General features: G+C 45.5%; 3 protein-coding genes across 4 annotated transcripts; all 3 read right to left on the bottom strand.

Annotated features, from left to right (window-relative positions):
• Window positions 1–1,903: 1,903 nt before the first annotated feature.
• LOC112894997 (uncharacterized isomerase BH0283-like) lies at window positions 1,904–6,190 on the bottom strand. The gene is made up of 6 exons (XM_025962854.1): window positions 6,032–6,190; window positions 5,725–5,934; window positions 5,353–5,649; window positions 4,938–5,099; window positions 2,391–2,474; window positions 1,904–2,270 (listed from the first exon to the last, which is right to left on the bottom strand). The coding sequence occupies exons 1-6, from the start codon at window positions 6,059–6,061 to the stop codon at window positions 2,130–2,132; spliced, it is 924 nt and encodes a 307-aa protein (XP_025818639.1). The 5' UTR covers window positions 6,062–6,190; the 3' UTR covers window positions 1,904–2,129.
• A 238-nt stretch (window positions 6,191–6,428) lies between these two features.
• Window positions 6,429–9,449, bottom strand: LOC112894998 (peroxiredoxin-2F, mitochondrial). Its single transcript, XM_025962856.1, has 5 exons — window positions 9,153–9,449; window positions 8,998–9,027; window positions 8,111–8,269; window positions 7,329–7,423; window positions 6,429–6,844 (listed from the first exon to the last, which is right to left on the bottom strand). Exons 1-5 carry the CDS (start codon window positions 9,339–9,341, stop codon window positions 6,739–6,741), a joined length of 579 nt encoding a protein of 192 aa, XP_025818641.1. The 5' UTR covers window positions 9,342–9,449; the 3' UTR covers window positions 6,429–6,738.
• Window positions 9,450–9,760: 311 nt separating this feature from the next.
• LOC112894996 lies at window positions 9,761–15,504 on the bottom strand. Of its 2 annotated transcripts, XR_003229120.1 has the most exons (15): window positions 15,346–15,504; window positions 14,150–14,401; window positions 13,939–13,981; window positions 13,351–13,377; window positions 13,170–13,268; window positions 12,614–12,804; window positions 12,233–12,407; window positions 12,036–12,155; window positions 11,767–11,883; window positions 11,450–11,470; window positions 11,118–11,176; window positions 10,869–10,959; window positions 10,615–10,741; window positions 10,315–10,354; window positions 9,761–10,110 (listed from the first exon to the last, which is right to left on the bottom strand). XR_003229120.1 is itself a non-coding variant. In XM_025962853.1 (14 exons), exons 2-13 carry the CDS (start codon window positions 14,386–14,388, stop codon window positions 10,658–10,660), a joined length of 1,266 nt encoding a protein of 421 aa, XP_025818638.1. In that variant the 5' UTR covers window positions 14,389–14,401; window positions 15,346–15,503; the 3' UTR covers window positions 9,761–10,110; window positions 10,615–10,657. The 2 variants fall into 2 exon arrangements, 1 of the variants encoding a protein (XP_025818638.1); XM_025962853.1 differs by lacking the exon at window positions 10,315–10,354 and having other exon boundaries at window positions 15,346–15,503.
• Between the last annotated feature and the right edge of the window lie 448 nt (window positions 15,505–15,952).

Raw genomic sequence — 15,952 nt, 5'->3', positions numbered from 1 at the left:
CGTGCTATAGTTAAATGGATGGTGCGGATGCAAGCAAAGAAGGACTGCGTGCGGCGCTGGTGCGAGCGTGGTAGACAGGCTTGATGGATGGACAGGTGGCAAGCTACTGTTGGCTGATGGGGGGTTCCATTTAGAAATTTCAATCTTATTTTTCTCTCTAACGGTACATTCAATTTTTTTTCCGTTTGAACCAATAGATTTCTTACGATTATCTTAACAATATGAGATCCAATATGAGTATATTTTCAAAACTTTTTAATATCAACACTTCAAATGTATAGTTCAACATTTTAGATATACTATTTCAATGTTGCTGTATAAAATATTGAACTAGCTTATTCGTAGTGTTGAACTATATTTGAAGAAATGTTGAATCTAGTATTTCATAATGTTAAATTTTGTATTTTAAAATGTTGAATATAACAACACCATATTTAATCAACTTTTTTTGGCAAAAAAGAAAGTGAATTTCACCACCTTTAGCTGTACAGATTAGAAAAAAAAGAAAAAGTAGCAACCGTGCTGATGCGATGCTGGGCAACGACATACAGGTCAACTCACCGACGGAGCACCTGCATCCTGCCTGCTCTTGCTGTCTGCACATAGCGCGCGGACGTGAAAGCGAAGACGTTGGACTGGTTTTGTGCTTTTATAGGCCGGTCTAGGCATGTCATATTGATCTGCTAGGCGGTTGTTGGATTTAAAGATGTACAAGCTAACTATCTTGCGGAAGGTTTTGTGCTTTCTCGACCCTCTCTCTCCGATCTTCCAGGCTCCAAATCCCTGATCCGACAGCCGGCGGCAGACACGCGGCAGCGGCCGGAACGCAGAGAGCAGCAGCAACCAACTAAACAGAATAAAGAATAATTCCAGACGTTGAGGCCTTTTGTGTTGTGGTTTGTTGGTGCAAGAACGCATTGCACCACACCCTGGTTTGATGAAACGTGGTGGAAATGGTCTTCGGCATAGAACCCATGTAAAAAAAACTTGGGCTGGGGCTTTCCCGTTTGGAAGGAGAGGCAGCCGCCCGGGGTGGTTGTGTGGGTGTGTGGAGCCGCGGGGGTGCCACCCCATGTTTTTGTGGTATGTAAAAAATAAAACCACCAGTCTGTTAATCCAACCGGGAATTTCTGGGTTCACGCATCTCGAACTCCCCTCGCCAACTCTTACCACTATTTTTTTTATTTTTTGGTGCTGCAATTTTAAATTCTGAATTTTCAAATTGCAAAGATACATTCTTCCCCATGCAGAACCTCAAATTCCATCCTCTCGCCCCATTCTTACAGTCTAATTTTTTCACCGTTGTCAAGAGCAGGTATTAATTCAAAAAATGGGTCCTGAAAGGCATTCACCTCAATGCACCCAAAATTATCAGAATAAAATAATTTCATGGTAATGGATTTCTTTACAGTCTAAACAGTACACAAGAGTAGATTGACAATGCTTAAACCATCATGCTGCGAAATGCAGTCCTTTCAAGAAATGCATAGTTCTGAATAACTTCAGGATTTGAGGAACATGAAAATGGCTTAACGATATGCCTAATTTAAGTGTAAGTTAACATCATGCCTAGTCAAAACTGCAGAAGGAAGACATGTTTAATTAGCACAAGGAAGAGGAGGATAACAGCACCACTTAAAAAAATCAGCTAGCTGTGTAAAAAGTAACCCAAAACTACATTACATATTTTGTATAAAGATAACAGTTGTGAGAAAAGTAAAGGAATTGACGGTAGTAGAGTCCGAGTCCATAGTGGTGGCATCCAAGCAAAGCAGAAAAGAGATATTTTTCCAAGCCCACAATTTGGAGTAACCTGTAGCATGATTTTCCTTGTCTCCAGCCACAGCTCATTTTAAATTCCTATCCATATTTTATTGCATTTAATTTCAACAAGGTAGTAGGATTGAGAAATGGCAAATAATTCTTCTTAATAAAAGCCATTCTTGGTCTAGGATCTTTAGAAATGACAAACCAAAATGACATGGTGTTTTATGCCATCATGCTTTCACTGCAAATTTATTTTGATGCTCCAGAAAAGTTCAGGATCTTTTTGTTTCCATAAATTAATAATGGTGAGGAAGCCTGTTGTAACAAACAGAATTGCCGGCAAGTTCACCAACCGCTGCCCTTCAACCCTCAAAGCATGGGGAACTGTTACGCTCGGAGCCTAGGAGGGTACCAGTCATCACTGTAACAGCTTCCCCCTGAATTCGCACTCTACTGCTTGCAGGTTCCAACTCCAAGTGTAATATTCCGCTCCGTGGAGATGCCTGGTGACATAGAGAAGAATCAAAGACATTTATTCAAAAAGAAGAAGAAGAAGAAGAAGAATCAAAGACCAATTTGACAGTTGATTGAGGAAGCACTAAAGTACTTCTACAAGAACATACTTGAAATGCTGTCAGTCTTTGTTTCCCCAGCTTCCCACCCCAGTAGGGTGCTAAAACACAATGTGCGCTGCCACAAACGGGATCCTGTTAAAACATAGTGATTAGAGGGTAGGCCATAGGAAATTTGCGAAGTTAACACAAGCACAGAAACCAAAACAGAATTCCGGAATGGTCAAGGAAGAAGTCAGGACACTGTACTAGTCACAATTATTCTTCATGAAAAATCCTGTATGTTCAAGATATTATAGTTTTGCACATATTATTTTTTTTCAAATAAAAATTCATTATTTTTTAAATATATTTTCATAACATTAATAGTCCTAAAAGTGAAGTTTCCTTCTACCAAAAGAAGTTGCTAGCCAAGGTATTAATTTTTAGACCAAAGGCCCCCGCATCGCTCTTAGCGTCGCTCTTAGCGGGCGACTCGGGCGGCACCCTAGCCGCCGCCGCCGCCGCGAGCCCCTTCCTCCCCCGTACCTCCCACTCGCCGCCGCTCGAGCAGGCCAGCGGAAGCCCGCTCGGCTGCAGGGACGGCGGCAACGAGGCCTCTTCTTCCTCTTCCTCGAGTTCTGTGACGCCCCTTCACGTTCTGCAGCTCGGGGCGGCGGTCCGCCCGCGGCTCGACTCGGCACATCCGTGGCCGGATCCGGCGTCCCTGAGGGCAGATCCGACGAACCCCTGGCCGGATCTCACTGGGCACTCCGCTCTTGCCCGTGTGGGGGGATCTCATGGCCGTGCTTTCTGGCGAGCGCGAGATCTCGCCGACGCACGCTCGGCCCCAATGGCGACGGCGGCGGGTCTTCTGGCAGTGCTCCCCGAGGATGGATCCGGCACCCCCCGGGCCGGATCTACGCGGAGCGGCGGTGGCTTCCCCCACGCGGGAGCGTCCGTCACGGCACGTGACCGCCACGGGCCGATGGCCGGATCCGACGCCCCTAGGTCCGAATGTACACGTTGCGGCAGCGGCGGCATCACCCACGCGAGGGCGTCCGTCGTGGCGCGCGGGCGGGTGCCCATGGTGGCCGGCGGCCACCTCTGCTGTTGCAACCGCGGCTCGTGGCAAACACGACATCACGATTGGTGCGCGGGCGCTCCGGCGGGCATCGGATCTACAACGGCTGCGGGGGGTGCTAGTGCCGGCAGCGGTGGTCGGCGACGGCCTCGACGTGCGGCGGGGTGACGCGAGCAGTGGAGCCAAGGTCCGACCCCATGTGTCGCCGCCTGGCCGGAGGGGGTGGCCAACGCAGCTGTGCGGCTGCAGCGTGCAGCCGGCGCGTTGATGCCCCTCTGAAGAGCCTTCCGTGGGGTGACGGGACAACAACGTTGGTCTTCGTGACGACAGGACAAAGGCTACCCTGCTCGGCCATGGCGTGCTGCTCTCTACCCAGGGCGGTGCCATGGCTACAACCCAAGACACCGTGCCTTGTTGTTCGTGCGAATCACCAAGGATTCAAATGGCGAGGTGCGGCCTAGGCGCGGCAATGGTCAATGGTGGCATGCCTCGCTGCATCGCGCGAGCCGATACGAGCTCAAGCAACGAGGTACGTGGTTGGTGGATTCGCTGGCGAAAGCCTTGCCAGAATCTAGCCGGTCTCGACGATGACGGCGTCCTTGGCGCCGTTCACCTCCTTGGAGGCGTTGTTGCTGCGGTTCTATCCCTCCTACACTTGGCCGGTGCTTCGAAAGCGACGACTGATGTGCAGTGAAAGCATTGCGCCCGGTGCGTAGGGTGGTGCCCACCTCTGCACATCAAGTTTATTGCAGGCTCGCCGCTTCCAAACTCGATGTCTGATGCCGTGAGTTGTAGTTCTTCTATCAGTGGTTATGCCACGTTTGAGTCCTTGAGCTAGGACATGTTATATGTGGTCATGCAACAAATCGCCTTATGCTAGGCAAATGATGTAAAAATTCGATTATCATGCGGGCCTTTAGGGCCCATAATGAAATGAATCAGGTGAGGATGCTCCCCCCCCCGCGACCCTCAAAAGAAACAAGGTGTTAATTTGCACAAAGTAGTGAATGTTTCCAACAAGCCCAAACATAAAATATTTGAGTTCCATGCTAACATAATTTCGGTGAGGTGGGGACTGATTTAAACAAAATAAGTGAAATATATTAGTAATGTGCTAAATGTGTTATTAGATAAGTGGAATACGATTGTATCAAATAAAGCATAGCTATTCTAATAGGTTATTCTTCATGTACACAGTATGTACGGCTTCTAGTCAAAAGAAGATGACTTTCTAATATCACACTTGGGACAAATATATGTTTCTAGTTGAGAAGAATAATTCATAAGCATATGGACAACTTTGGGGGGTCATTACATGTTGTAACTGTAAGAAAACTATGCAGTATCCATGGTAGACAGGCAGAAAAACAAAGCATCCATGAGGTACGATGAGATTACACCATGAGAGGGTGTTACAAAGTCTGTACACTTATTTGATACTAAAATGGATAATGTTCCCTTTTTAAGATTTATGTTAAGCAATCTTAGCTCCTCCATTCCTCCAATGTATATTTTGAAAAAGAGTATGACATCACCTCATCTACCCCAAATTTTGGGCAGAAGAAACGTGTGAAGAAGTCAAAGCCAGATCCAGCAGGTGCTGGCCCCGTAACAATAACTCCTCTGCCAGAACATTTTTCAATCTCATGAATGTTAGGAATGATATCGGCAACCTCTTTTCCTGATGAAAGCTCCACCTGAAAGCCAATCAGATTTTCTTTTTGTGAGTTACACCTGAACAAATGGAACTCCCTCGTTATCACTCTTGTTTATATTTGTGTTTTCACATTTACTTTAAGTTCAGACCGCCTAAAAATAGTTTCTCTTATTTTACATAGAAATATGATGTTGTTGAGCAACTGTTTGGAATATGTTACATCTACAGTCATGATCAAGGGAAATCTAGACATTGAAGCAGGGAACAACTGAAGTAAGGAGTAGAGGAATTACAATGAGGTCACCAGCTGTCGCCGATTTGTGGACGCTGACAACAGAGGCTCCGTTCAGGGTCTCGGGGATGGACGGCAGCTCGGCCGGATGGCAATCGACAAGGTCAATCATGGGGAAATCCAGCTCGATGAACAGCTTCCCTTCCCCTGAGGCCACCGCACTCGCCGGTGCAGCGACCTTTTTGGCGGTGAGAATCCCCGATTTGGTCGCGAATTCGACGAGCGTCTCGTGCTCCGCGAGAACGGATGTGAAGAGGAAGTGGGCGGAGGCCAGCGTCGCGTGGCCGCAGAGCTTGACCTGGGGCGGCGGCACGAAGGGTTCGTGTCAAGATTGAGTAACAAGCGACTGCGTGATGGTGAGGCGGGTGGGTACCTCGGCGACGGGAGTGAACCATCGGAGCTGGAACCGCGGGGCGGCGGCGGCGGCGGGGGAGGAGTCCCGGAGCAGGAAGGCGGTCTCGGAGAGGTTGAACTCGGCGGCGACGGACTGCATCCACCGCTCGTCCGCGGCCTTGGCGGCGTCCTGGAGGAGGCAGACCGCGGCCGGGTTGCCCTTGAACGGCTCCGCCGTGAAGGCGTCCACCTGCGGCGACCGCACAGGCGACAGCGCCACGTCACGCCCCGTGCAAATCGAGAAGAGAAGGCTGCTTCAGGAGAGTGCAGAGCAGAGCAGTACTGACCACGGCGTACTGGATGCCACTCTTGGCCATTCTTGCGACGACGAGTACACCGGGGCTCTGTGCTGTCGCCGTCGTCGGCTGCTGCTCCGGCAATTTTGCGTGGAGCGGCGGATAGCCTTCAGGTTCGAGGTTTCGCTTATGTGAGTGCGTCGTGGTCGTGGCGTCGTGCTGACTGCTGTGCTGACCGTCGAGTGCAGTAGTCAGCAGTGACGACATTCAATGTGTCCTGTTCCTCGTGGAGAGTTGGAGACTACTCCAATGGGGCCAAGATAATAAACTACCCTATTTTTCATAAAGAAAAAGATATGAACTACCTGCACACAATGCTGCCGAGCCTGCTAATGTTTGGAACGGTGAGAAATCGCACGGGAATTGCATTGCAGCGTGGCGAGATGCCGAACTTGAAACGGAGCCGTGCATAGCCAGATGTTCACTTGGGCATCAAATACAGAAATACTCAGGCCCTTCACGGTCCAGTTAAGACTTAACTACTTAAGACTGTGCAGTGTACTACCCCAGGCATTAATATGGGACACTTTATTGAATCACTCCATGAAAATAATCTCACAACACTCTTCATACCATAGTCTGGAAGTAGAGCATCTAACATCTCTACAATGGTAAAAAGGAGATTTTCATTTATTCGCTGCAGCTGAGCAAGCATGCCGCATGAGCAAGCTGAAGGTTGCCCAGGTTCATTGGTACGCTCAGATCTGGTCAAGAATCACCTCCGCGCTAGAAACCTTGAAATTGGAGGGTGCTTCCTCAACATTGAATGACTTGATCTTGCCATCATCAACGAAAGCCGACCACCTGAAAATGTTGTCAAGATTTCAAATCGATGACAGAAGAAAAGAATTACAAATCAGTCATCAAGCTGTATGTTTTGCGGCAATGAGTACTAGAATTAAGGCATATATTTCATGCTCCTTGTACAATGGAATTAAAGAAAAAAGGTACTCTTAAAGCTGTTGTTGCCTTGTCACCACCACATGATGCCTTCTATACTATTTTGAACGTACTGAAATGAAAGCAACATTTCAGCAGATGGTGGATAGTTTCATTTTGCATGCAGCTGCAGCAAGTTTTGCGGGTGATATGCGAATCGCTAGGAAATAACTTGCATAAACGGTCCTAAGAGAAGCTCAACTCAACGAAACCAAATTTAATCAGAGGACTAGGGCAATTTAACTATCAGGCTATGTGATAGGTCACTCGAGCTAAGCTACATCACACCTTCGTCCAACTGTAATATAAAGGTCAGCTTCAGAACAGTAGAGAGTTGACTTCCACTGACCTGTGAGATCGGCGGCCGAGCAAAGCAGCAGACAGGTCTATCTCCAAATCCAAGCTTTTGTGGAAGCTCCCATCAAAGTCGCCATAGAACTCAATCTGATATAAAATTTCCAAAATCATGAAAATGGATGAAATATGCAAAAAAAAACTCCTAAACTCAGATCTGGATCGAAAATTTAATTCATTCTGCACAATCACTCTAGAGAAACTTAGGTTGAACTTCTATGAGACATATGACATGAAACTTGCAGAAGCACCACATTCATGCATAGTCTCAACAAGTTCAAGTTGGGGGTGAAATTGCCATATCAGGCAGGAGAACAAGGAAAATATCGCATCTTGTTTTTATATGGAACACAATTATCAATAGTAAACGTATTAGTGAGATAGGTGGGAGCGGAATACAATGACTGAACATCAAATAAGTATAAACGCTTGACGGCATAAGGCAGATAGTCATATCTCATTGACAATAGCACGATCTTGGATACATTCATTACATACCAACAACAATAACAACAACAACTTAGCCTTTTGTCCCAAGCAAGTTGGGGTAGGCTAGAGATGAAACCCACAGAAAACAAAAATAAAAAACACAAAAAGGGCACAAGCCAAAGAAAGAGTTAGGGGTTAAACAAACAGTAACAAAGGTCACGGTTCAGGTACGTTAATTGCTCCTATCCAGATACATTCATTACATTCATTACATACCATATTAGAATTTTTATTTTCAGCTAAAATGGTAATCATGTAAATAGTGAAGACTAAAGGGTGATTACTTACTGCATCTTTAGCCTGTAGCTTTTCTGCCCATCCATTCATGACATATGGATCATTCACAGCTACACAGATAACAGAGTCAACCCCTTTTGCTTTCAACTTATCAATGTTGTTCTTGTAACTAGGAACATGTGATTGTGAACAAACTCCTGTATATGCCCCCTGAAATAAATTGAAAATGTTGTTGCCAAAACATATGTTTAGTAAATCGTTCAAGTAAGAGGGTTAAGTCTTGTTTCAGAATGAAGGATGGAGAAGGCAGATCAAAACACAAACAATATCCAAAGTAGAAATCTACAAATCCAATGGATCGAGTCAAGGATTACCAAGGAAGATCAACAACAATGCCTAGAAGTTCTGAGTGCAGGATGAGATATTTTACAATGAATTCCAATGGTCATAAAAAATGAAACATAGATTATGTCCAATGCTCATTTATTATCCTAGAGTACTCATATCTTCACCTCAATGCCATGAAATGATTTTTTTTGGGGACAATAACTATCCCCTGCTTTATTCAAAGCCTAGTACCAGGTTCAAGTATGAGTCCGCTATCCTAGGAATTAGAGGTAAGCATCTCCATTTTGTAGAAGCACAATCTGACATATACTCTTCAACAAGCACCAAAGCCCAAATAGAGACAGTAGAAGAGTCATCTCAGATTCCACATAGGCCACTGAGACGACCGAACTTGCCAATCCCTACGCCAATTCCCCAATCAACGTCCTACAAATAAAAAACCAGCAGCCATTCCCTATTCCCCAAATGCAAGTTCAGCACCAGCACATCTAAAGCAACAGTTCTGCAGCAATGTAGACAAAGGCCTAATCTAGAAACCCTAAGATGACCAAGCATATACATGAAGAACAAAGTTGGGGAGGGGAACTCACAGGCAAGCCGAAGATGACCACCTTCTTCCCCTGCAAACACAAGGAGCACACGCCAAGGATTCCCGGTCAGCACACTATTAGACGATGGAAGGCGGTGCTCGGTAGGGAGCGGAAAAGGAGACTGGTGCGGTTGGGGGCGAGGCGGCGTTGCGTACGTAGAAGATGTCCTTGAGAGGCGTGGTGGAGAACTTGGTGGCGACGCCCTCGTCCCAGGACCGCGCCTTCTGCAGCGACACGCCGGGCGCCGCCGAGATGATGTCGGACCCCACCGACGCGAACCCCCTCGTCGCGCCCCACAGCACCGCGGCGGAGCCCCTCGCCCTCCTCGCCAGCGCCGACGCCATAGATTCCTTTTTTTTTTTCCTGCTGCGACTCTCGTGACGTCGTCTCTCAGGCTCTCAGCGGCGAGAAGATGGGGAGGTGCTCCGTGACTGACAGGCAGGCTAACAATGCTGCCCGTTGGATCTCAGAATGATTTGGGCTGCCGTTGGAAGAAAAAGGAGGTTAATTTCGGTCTAGGCCCACTGTGGATGCACAAGTGCAACTTTGCATCTGTCCAGGCCCACTTTCACCATCCAAAAACAAGAAGCTACAAGTTTGAGAGAATAATTGAGTTGGTGCCATGTCATCATTTTTTCTTCTTCTTTTGGTGCATGTCATCATTTTTTTCTATGTGACACCTCATTTATAATAAGAAAAAAAAACAGAGTCGATGCTAACTCACAAGGAACCTATGTACGGGGTCACACACGAGGGGAGCCTAGCAGGCTGATAAAAAATTCGTATTAATAATCAACACTTTGTTGTCCGATGATACCGTCTCGAATATACAGACCGTTCCAAGGGAAAAGAAGCTACGAAAAGAACAGAAAACGGAAGAAAGCGAGTCAACATTTGATGTACTACAGAACAGAAAAACGAGACATTCTGGTATACTACAGAACAGAAAAACTGCCAGAAGCGTCTCCACATGACGCTCGCTCCGAGTCACCCTCCAGGCACCAACTTCTGAAACAACGCCCCAGAAAATGCCCTGGGTTCTTCCGAGGAACAATGAACGCTAGCGCATCTCAGAAATGCGGGGCCGCTGGAGTATGGGAGGTACCTTCAGGTCTGAAAATGCAGAAATACAACGAAATGAGTTGCTGAATGTGCATGTTCAATCTCCAGATAGGAGTTCGACACTTGGTTTTAGGCTGCACTAGGTTCTCTTTTTCGAAAGGGTGGCAAAGATTTGCCGTAAACTTTATTAGAAGAAAAATAAAAAAGCAAGTGCCCGCCTTGTTTCTGTGTGGAAACCCGATAAAAAAAACCCACCAACTGGGGAGGGTAGACGACCCATCCGTACATCTGCTGACTGCAATGACCGAACAACTTATCAGAGTAACATGTAACATGTGCTAGTTTTCAGATTAGCCCTATGAATCCAAGTGTGCAGTCTTATCAGAATCCCTAGCTGCATGACCTATTTCTATCCAGTTTAACAAGTTCTATTTGTGTGTGTGTGTGTGTGTACTGGTAATAAAATATACGTGCAGCAGAAAATGGCAGATGCATTAAGGCTCCACCAAATAAGAATTAGAGTATAACAAATATTCATAACAACAAAGAATCTACCTTTTGCCCTGAAGAAGGAAAGGGATTTATCTCTTGCTGTCGACTAAGCTTTATCTGCATTGTGTTCGTGCTCATCTGAAGGCTCATTTTGCTTCTGGTAATGAAAATAAAGGAACTGAAGAATAATCTGTGAAACATAGTTAAGGGTCTCGGATGTACAGTTGTTCAGATATTTAATGCAGAATAGACACACTAGGATTAAAAAGTAGCTAGAAACAGCTTGATGCTCATAGGAGAACAGGCGAAAAGGATACAAAAAAATCCAGTAAAACACATCCTCCAGCATCTACAAGCCAAGGCAGATTTGGTCTAAGTTTTGACCATTCCAGGCTATTTACAAGTATACTGCATTGGAAAAGAAGAACTGTGAGGACGGTACAACATGCCAGTAAGTTTCAGGATCACATCAGAAGAAAAGATGGATTACTCATATTAGATTGGTGAGATACTATTGAAAAAATGGAATAAATATGTGAAAGTTGGGTTCATGAATCATGAGTTACCTTCCTACATATGTCGAATTCCCCAATAAAGCAAAGGTAAACATTAATGGATTGAGCCCCTGAACAGAATTACAAGCCAAATTAGTTAACCATCATATGAAAAAAAAACATACCAACTGACCTACCATAGCAGGTGACAATTGGATAAATTTATGTAATTATCTTTTCACCTAACTTTATTTGGATGATTTGTACGTTTTTTTTGTTATCTCTATGACATGAAGTGTTAGTGAAATGCTCAAAATTACAAACAGCATAAGAAAAGGTGGAGGTATAAGGTATCGCCTGCAGGAGCAACAAATTGGAGAATATAGGAGGTGAATCAAACTTGCCTCAACATGGCCTCTTTGCATCTGCAGGGTAATAAAGAAAGGTCAGAAGTCAGAACATGGTGCAATCATTCAGACAGAGACTTGCCTAATTTTAACTAGAACAGCTATCTATTGATAACAGGAAACCAGTAAGAGAATGTAGGTGAATGATTGGCTACGATTTCCTCACATAGACATTTTCCACCCATCATCCCACAGAAGTACTGAACTATAGCAACTATGTGGCACAGCCATCCTGGTAATGTAGTGCCAAAGATGTATTTTCCATAAAAAAAAGTTATAATAGGAAAAGTGTTCAATTGTTTGTGGTGACTCACATTTAAGAAAATCTGGGGCAGCCGTCCACCCATATAGATTATTGCCATTGCCCAACCAAGAAAGATTCCAATTTCACTTCCATTGCCATGGCTGAGAGATGAATGTCCTTGATCATCCTGTGATGAACGAACAAATTAATTAGTCATGTTAATCGTCATTCAAATTACAGGTCTTTTAAATCAGTAAATATACTTGGTGCAAAATGCTTCGGATACTGGGTTCTGCCACAACCCATAAGTCTGAAACTGGAGAGCAAATATCAGCTTACATTAAACAGTAAAAGCCTTCGTCCCACTGGTATGACAGTTCCACTTGGCACTTCCCTATGTGTGCTTCCAACTAAAAGGTGCAAGAGACACATGCTGAACAGAAGACCCAGCCACGGTACCTGAATTACATTGATAAACACTTTTGTAGCTCCAACCTCAGGAAATAAAGTAAAAAGTTGGTCGCAGATTAACTTACCACTGAGAGGGTATTTTTCGTTCTAGTAGGTGATGCAGATTGTGCTGTAGTGATCTCACCAATTAAAGGTTCGCTTTGGCCATTCGTTTGTGGAGGCGTCTTTGATGACTGACGACTATTGCCCAACCATGTACCAGCAGTTGGCACTGGACTCCTTGATAAAGATCTAGCTGACCTGTAAAATCAACTAAAAGTTAAACGCTCCTGATCAATTTGTGTTTGTTTGCATATTTCTTAGTTGACAAGCAATAGGAAAAACAGCATCATCCAGCACAGTAGCCACTTAAGAGCATACTCTACTGGCCTATCAGTACCATACAAGTAAAGAAAAGAAATAATGCATCTAACATTGTTCGAACATTAGTAGCTCAAGAACATTACATATAGTAGTAGTCTGAGGTGGGGCTGCTTGGAGTATGGTATTGTTCGGCAAATTTCGTATTAACAGGAATAGGTGAGCTTGGAATAGGAATTGTAGCATTTGACTGGTTGTTGTTTCTGGATACCCCACCATCCTTGGCACCCAAAAGCTTCTCAAGTAATGAAGTATCCCCTCGCTGATGCTTCTGAGGCTGAAAATCATGAGGATCCCCAAAAATAGATGAGAGAATTTATTTAGAAGACAGTTGTAGTTAAAGTTCTGTGACAATATCAAGTGAATCTGGCCTAAAAACAAATAAATTTCGCATTTCATTAAGAATAATATAATAAGACAACTGACAGCAATGTCCTACCAGGGCGCCTCACAGCAATGAAGAGCACTAATAAACTACTATGGGTGAGACAATCTATGAATAAATGAATCCATAAGTACAAGATATATGTGGTTGCAGTGTTACAATTGTCAACAGATTGTTGCATTATTTTCCTAATATACTAAAAAAGTTATCCATGCAAAGTGGATGCAGATTATCTACACAAATTTTGAGGTAGTCACCTTGCTGGTTGCCCTGGATTTCTTCGCTTTAAGATGGTGGTAGATGTGGCTATAGTATATTGTCTGTCCAGTTAGGATCACAGTAGTTATTGTATACAGCTGCATTACGAAAGCTAGGTTTAATCATTCGGCTGCAGGAATCAAAATAATTCAAGTCCAAAAACTTGGTATTATGCCTTACCAATGCCATGTAAAACTGGGTCGGCAGCTGCAACATAAATAAAGTGAAAATATTAAAATAGACACATATTTCAAAAACTGAAGCTCGTGTAATCTCATGGTTAGATTTCATCTCATCAAACAGGAAAAGGTTGAGTATATAAATTCATAGTAGAGCAACTTATTGGCAAGCAAACATCAGAGCAGTAGATGCCACATGATTACAGAGAACACAATAGATCTATGGGAACACGTCTTTCAGACCTAGAATTGGAATTCTTGTCAAAGTGTCCCTATTTCATAGGACAACAGTATGCTGGTTCACAGATAATTGCAAAGGTATTATCTGAGCTTAATAATGCTGGTTCACGCCTTCAGGGAATAGCACAGGCTGGCAGAAATGAGTGGAATAATCCCCATATGTAGGAATGATAACACCTCATTACACTATACCAAATAATGATATTATATTTAATGAGAAACAGGTATTCCATCAAAGACAAAACTATTATTCATTAAATCGGATAAAAAATTGTTAATGCCCTACAATATCGATGTGTCAAGTTATTGTTGAAGATGGCTCAGAAAAAGGACAAGAAACAGATCTTACAGTAGCAGGTTCCAGGAAGCAGCCGACAAGGTTAAACAAATCCCTGTACAATTATAGAAGAATAAGAAGGAACATTAGACAGGGTATCGCACATAACACCGGTGTACAACTACAATTATCATGATGCAATATAATCGCATCCAAAGAACAGAAGACATGTGAAACAACAATAATCACATCCGAGGAGCAGAAGACATGTGGAACAGCATACCCAACTATCCAGGTCATTAGAAAAGCGATAGAAAGCCCTTCAGTTGACTTCTGTCTGTAATTTGTTATTATCTGTGGCACCTCGGCGACGCCCCAGCTTATGACACTGATCAGCCCAAGTGCCAGGGCAGCACTGTCCTTCTGGCTGCACAAGCAATACTTCAGGTAGGTTCGGGCCCATTCTGCGCAGTGCCGCGACGAGGGGCAGGTTGGAGGAGGTGTTCCACCGAAGACACCCATCTCTGCTCCAGACCTGAGGCACAAATTGCAGAAAAAAGGTGGAACAGTGAGCAAATGCTTCGTCAAATTGATCTTTACCAAGTATATACCACCCTTTGCACAGCAAACTTGTTCCCTACTACTTTCCTACTCCAAAAGCCTCGAAAAAAAATGCATGACTGTTTTGTCTTCTAACTCAACATAGGAATAAACAAACGTTTCAGCTCAGTTTTTCAAAAAACGAACAAAGATAGCGCAAATTACTGAGCAACGTGCTCAACCAAACTGAATAATGAATAGAATCAACATTGAATATACCGTCTGCGAGCGAATCTCTCGCACGTTCCCGGAAAAAAGAAGGGAGAGTTTAGCTCCCCATAATCCACGTACAGACAAAGAGGCCGAGAAAGAGACGGCACCAACCGAAAAAAAAAAGTTACATCTGGCGTTTGCGGATGGATGCAGCAACACCGCGCATTTTGAATTCATAAACCCTGCAAATCCTATAGGTAAGGCGGCCTAGTGGTCCTACTCCTACACTATTCTTCGTTCTGCAAACTACCCACCCAGTCGAACAGATAAACACCGCGGACAAAATTCAAACTTCGTCTGTCTTCCCTCTCTCATTTTAATTTCCCGGCTTCAAACTAGGCTGGACATGGCAATGATTGTTGCACATCAAGAAACAGAACGCCACGCCTGAAGACCAAAACCTCGATGTATGGCATGTAGAACCGACTCCCAGATTTGCGCGTTTTGAACAGACCGTCAATAAACAGAGGAAACAAAAAGAATTCAAAACTGAACGCACCCAATAATCGGGCTTAACCAGGCAAAGCGCCATCCCCAACAAGAAAAATCTCCCAATGCGGAAGAACCGACGAAGCAATCTCGCCGGCGGCGGGTCGAAGAAAAAGGCGACATCTTGGCAAGCGGGAAAGAACGAACGGGGACGGGGAGGCACCGCGACGTACGTACCGGGACGGGAAGGCGAAGCAGGGGGAGGAGGAGGAGCCGGTGCCAGGGCGGCCTTCCTTTCTCCGAGGCCGGGGAGTGGGGGGCAGGGAGCTACAGAGCTAGGGGGGGAGAAGAAGACGGGGCCGGGGGGCTGCGGGATGGGAAGGGCGGAATCGAAGCCGACGAGACGGGGGACGCGATCTTTATTGCCCGCCACTCCCCCCGCCAGCCGCCGCTCTTGGCCTCCTCCTTCCTCTCTCCCACGCGAGGCCCTTCTGTTTCGGCGGGTTGCGCCGCGTGGCCGCGCGGCCGCCTGCCGCTGGCTGGCCCCCGGCCCCGGTCCAGCCTGGTCCGGCCCGCGCCGCTGCGGCCGCCCGCCCGCCCCCCCCGCGGGGCGCTGGCGCCTTCGCGATCGTGTTGGCCGAGGCGCGCACGGCTCTGCATGCCAGCCCCGAATAGCCCGAATGCATGCATGGCATGGCCAGTTCAAACTTGAAACCTTCATGCTGACTAGGACGATCTGTCCGGTAGTCAAGGTTTAAGGACTCGATGTTCACGTATAGAGGCGAACCCAGAGGCCCATCATCTAATTTTTCACGCTGATGCGGGTCTTCGGAACAAACCGTGC

The sequence above is a fragment of the Panicum hallii genome, chromosome 5, assembly GCF_002211085.1.
Source record: "Panicum hallii strain FIL2 chromosome 5, PHallii_v3.1, whole genome shotgun sequence".
NCBI lineage: Eukaryota > Viridiplantae > Streptophyta > Magnoliopsida > Poales > Poaceae > Panicum > Panicum hallii.
The sequence above is the reverse complement of the archived record's forward strand: the minus strand, read 5'-3'. Positions and strand labels throughout refer to the sequence as shown.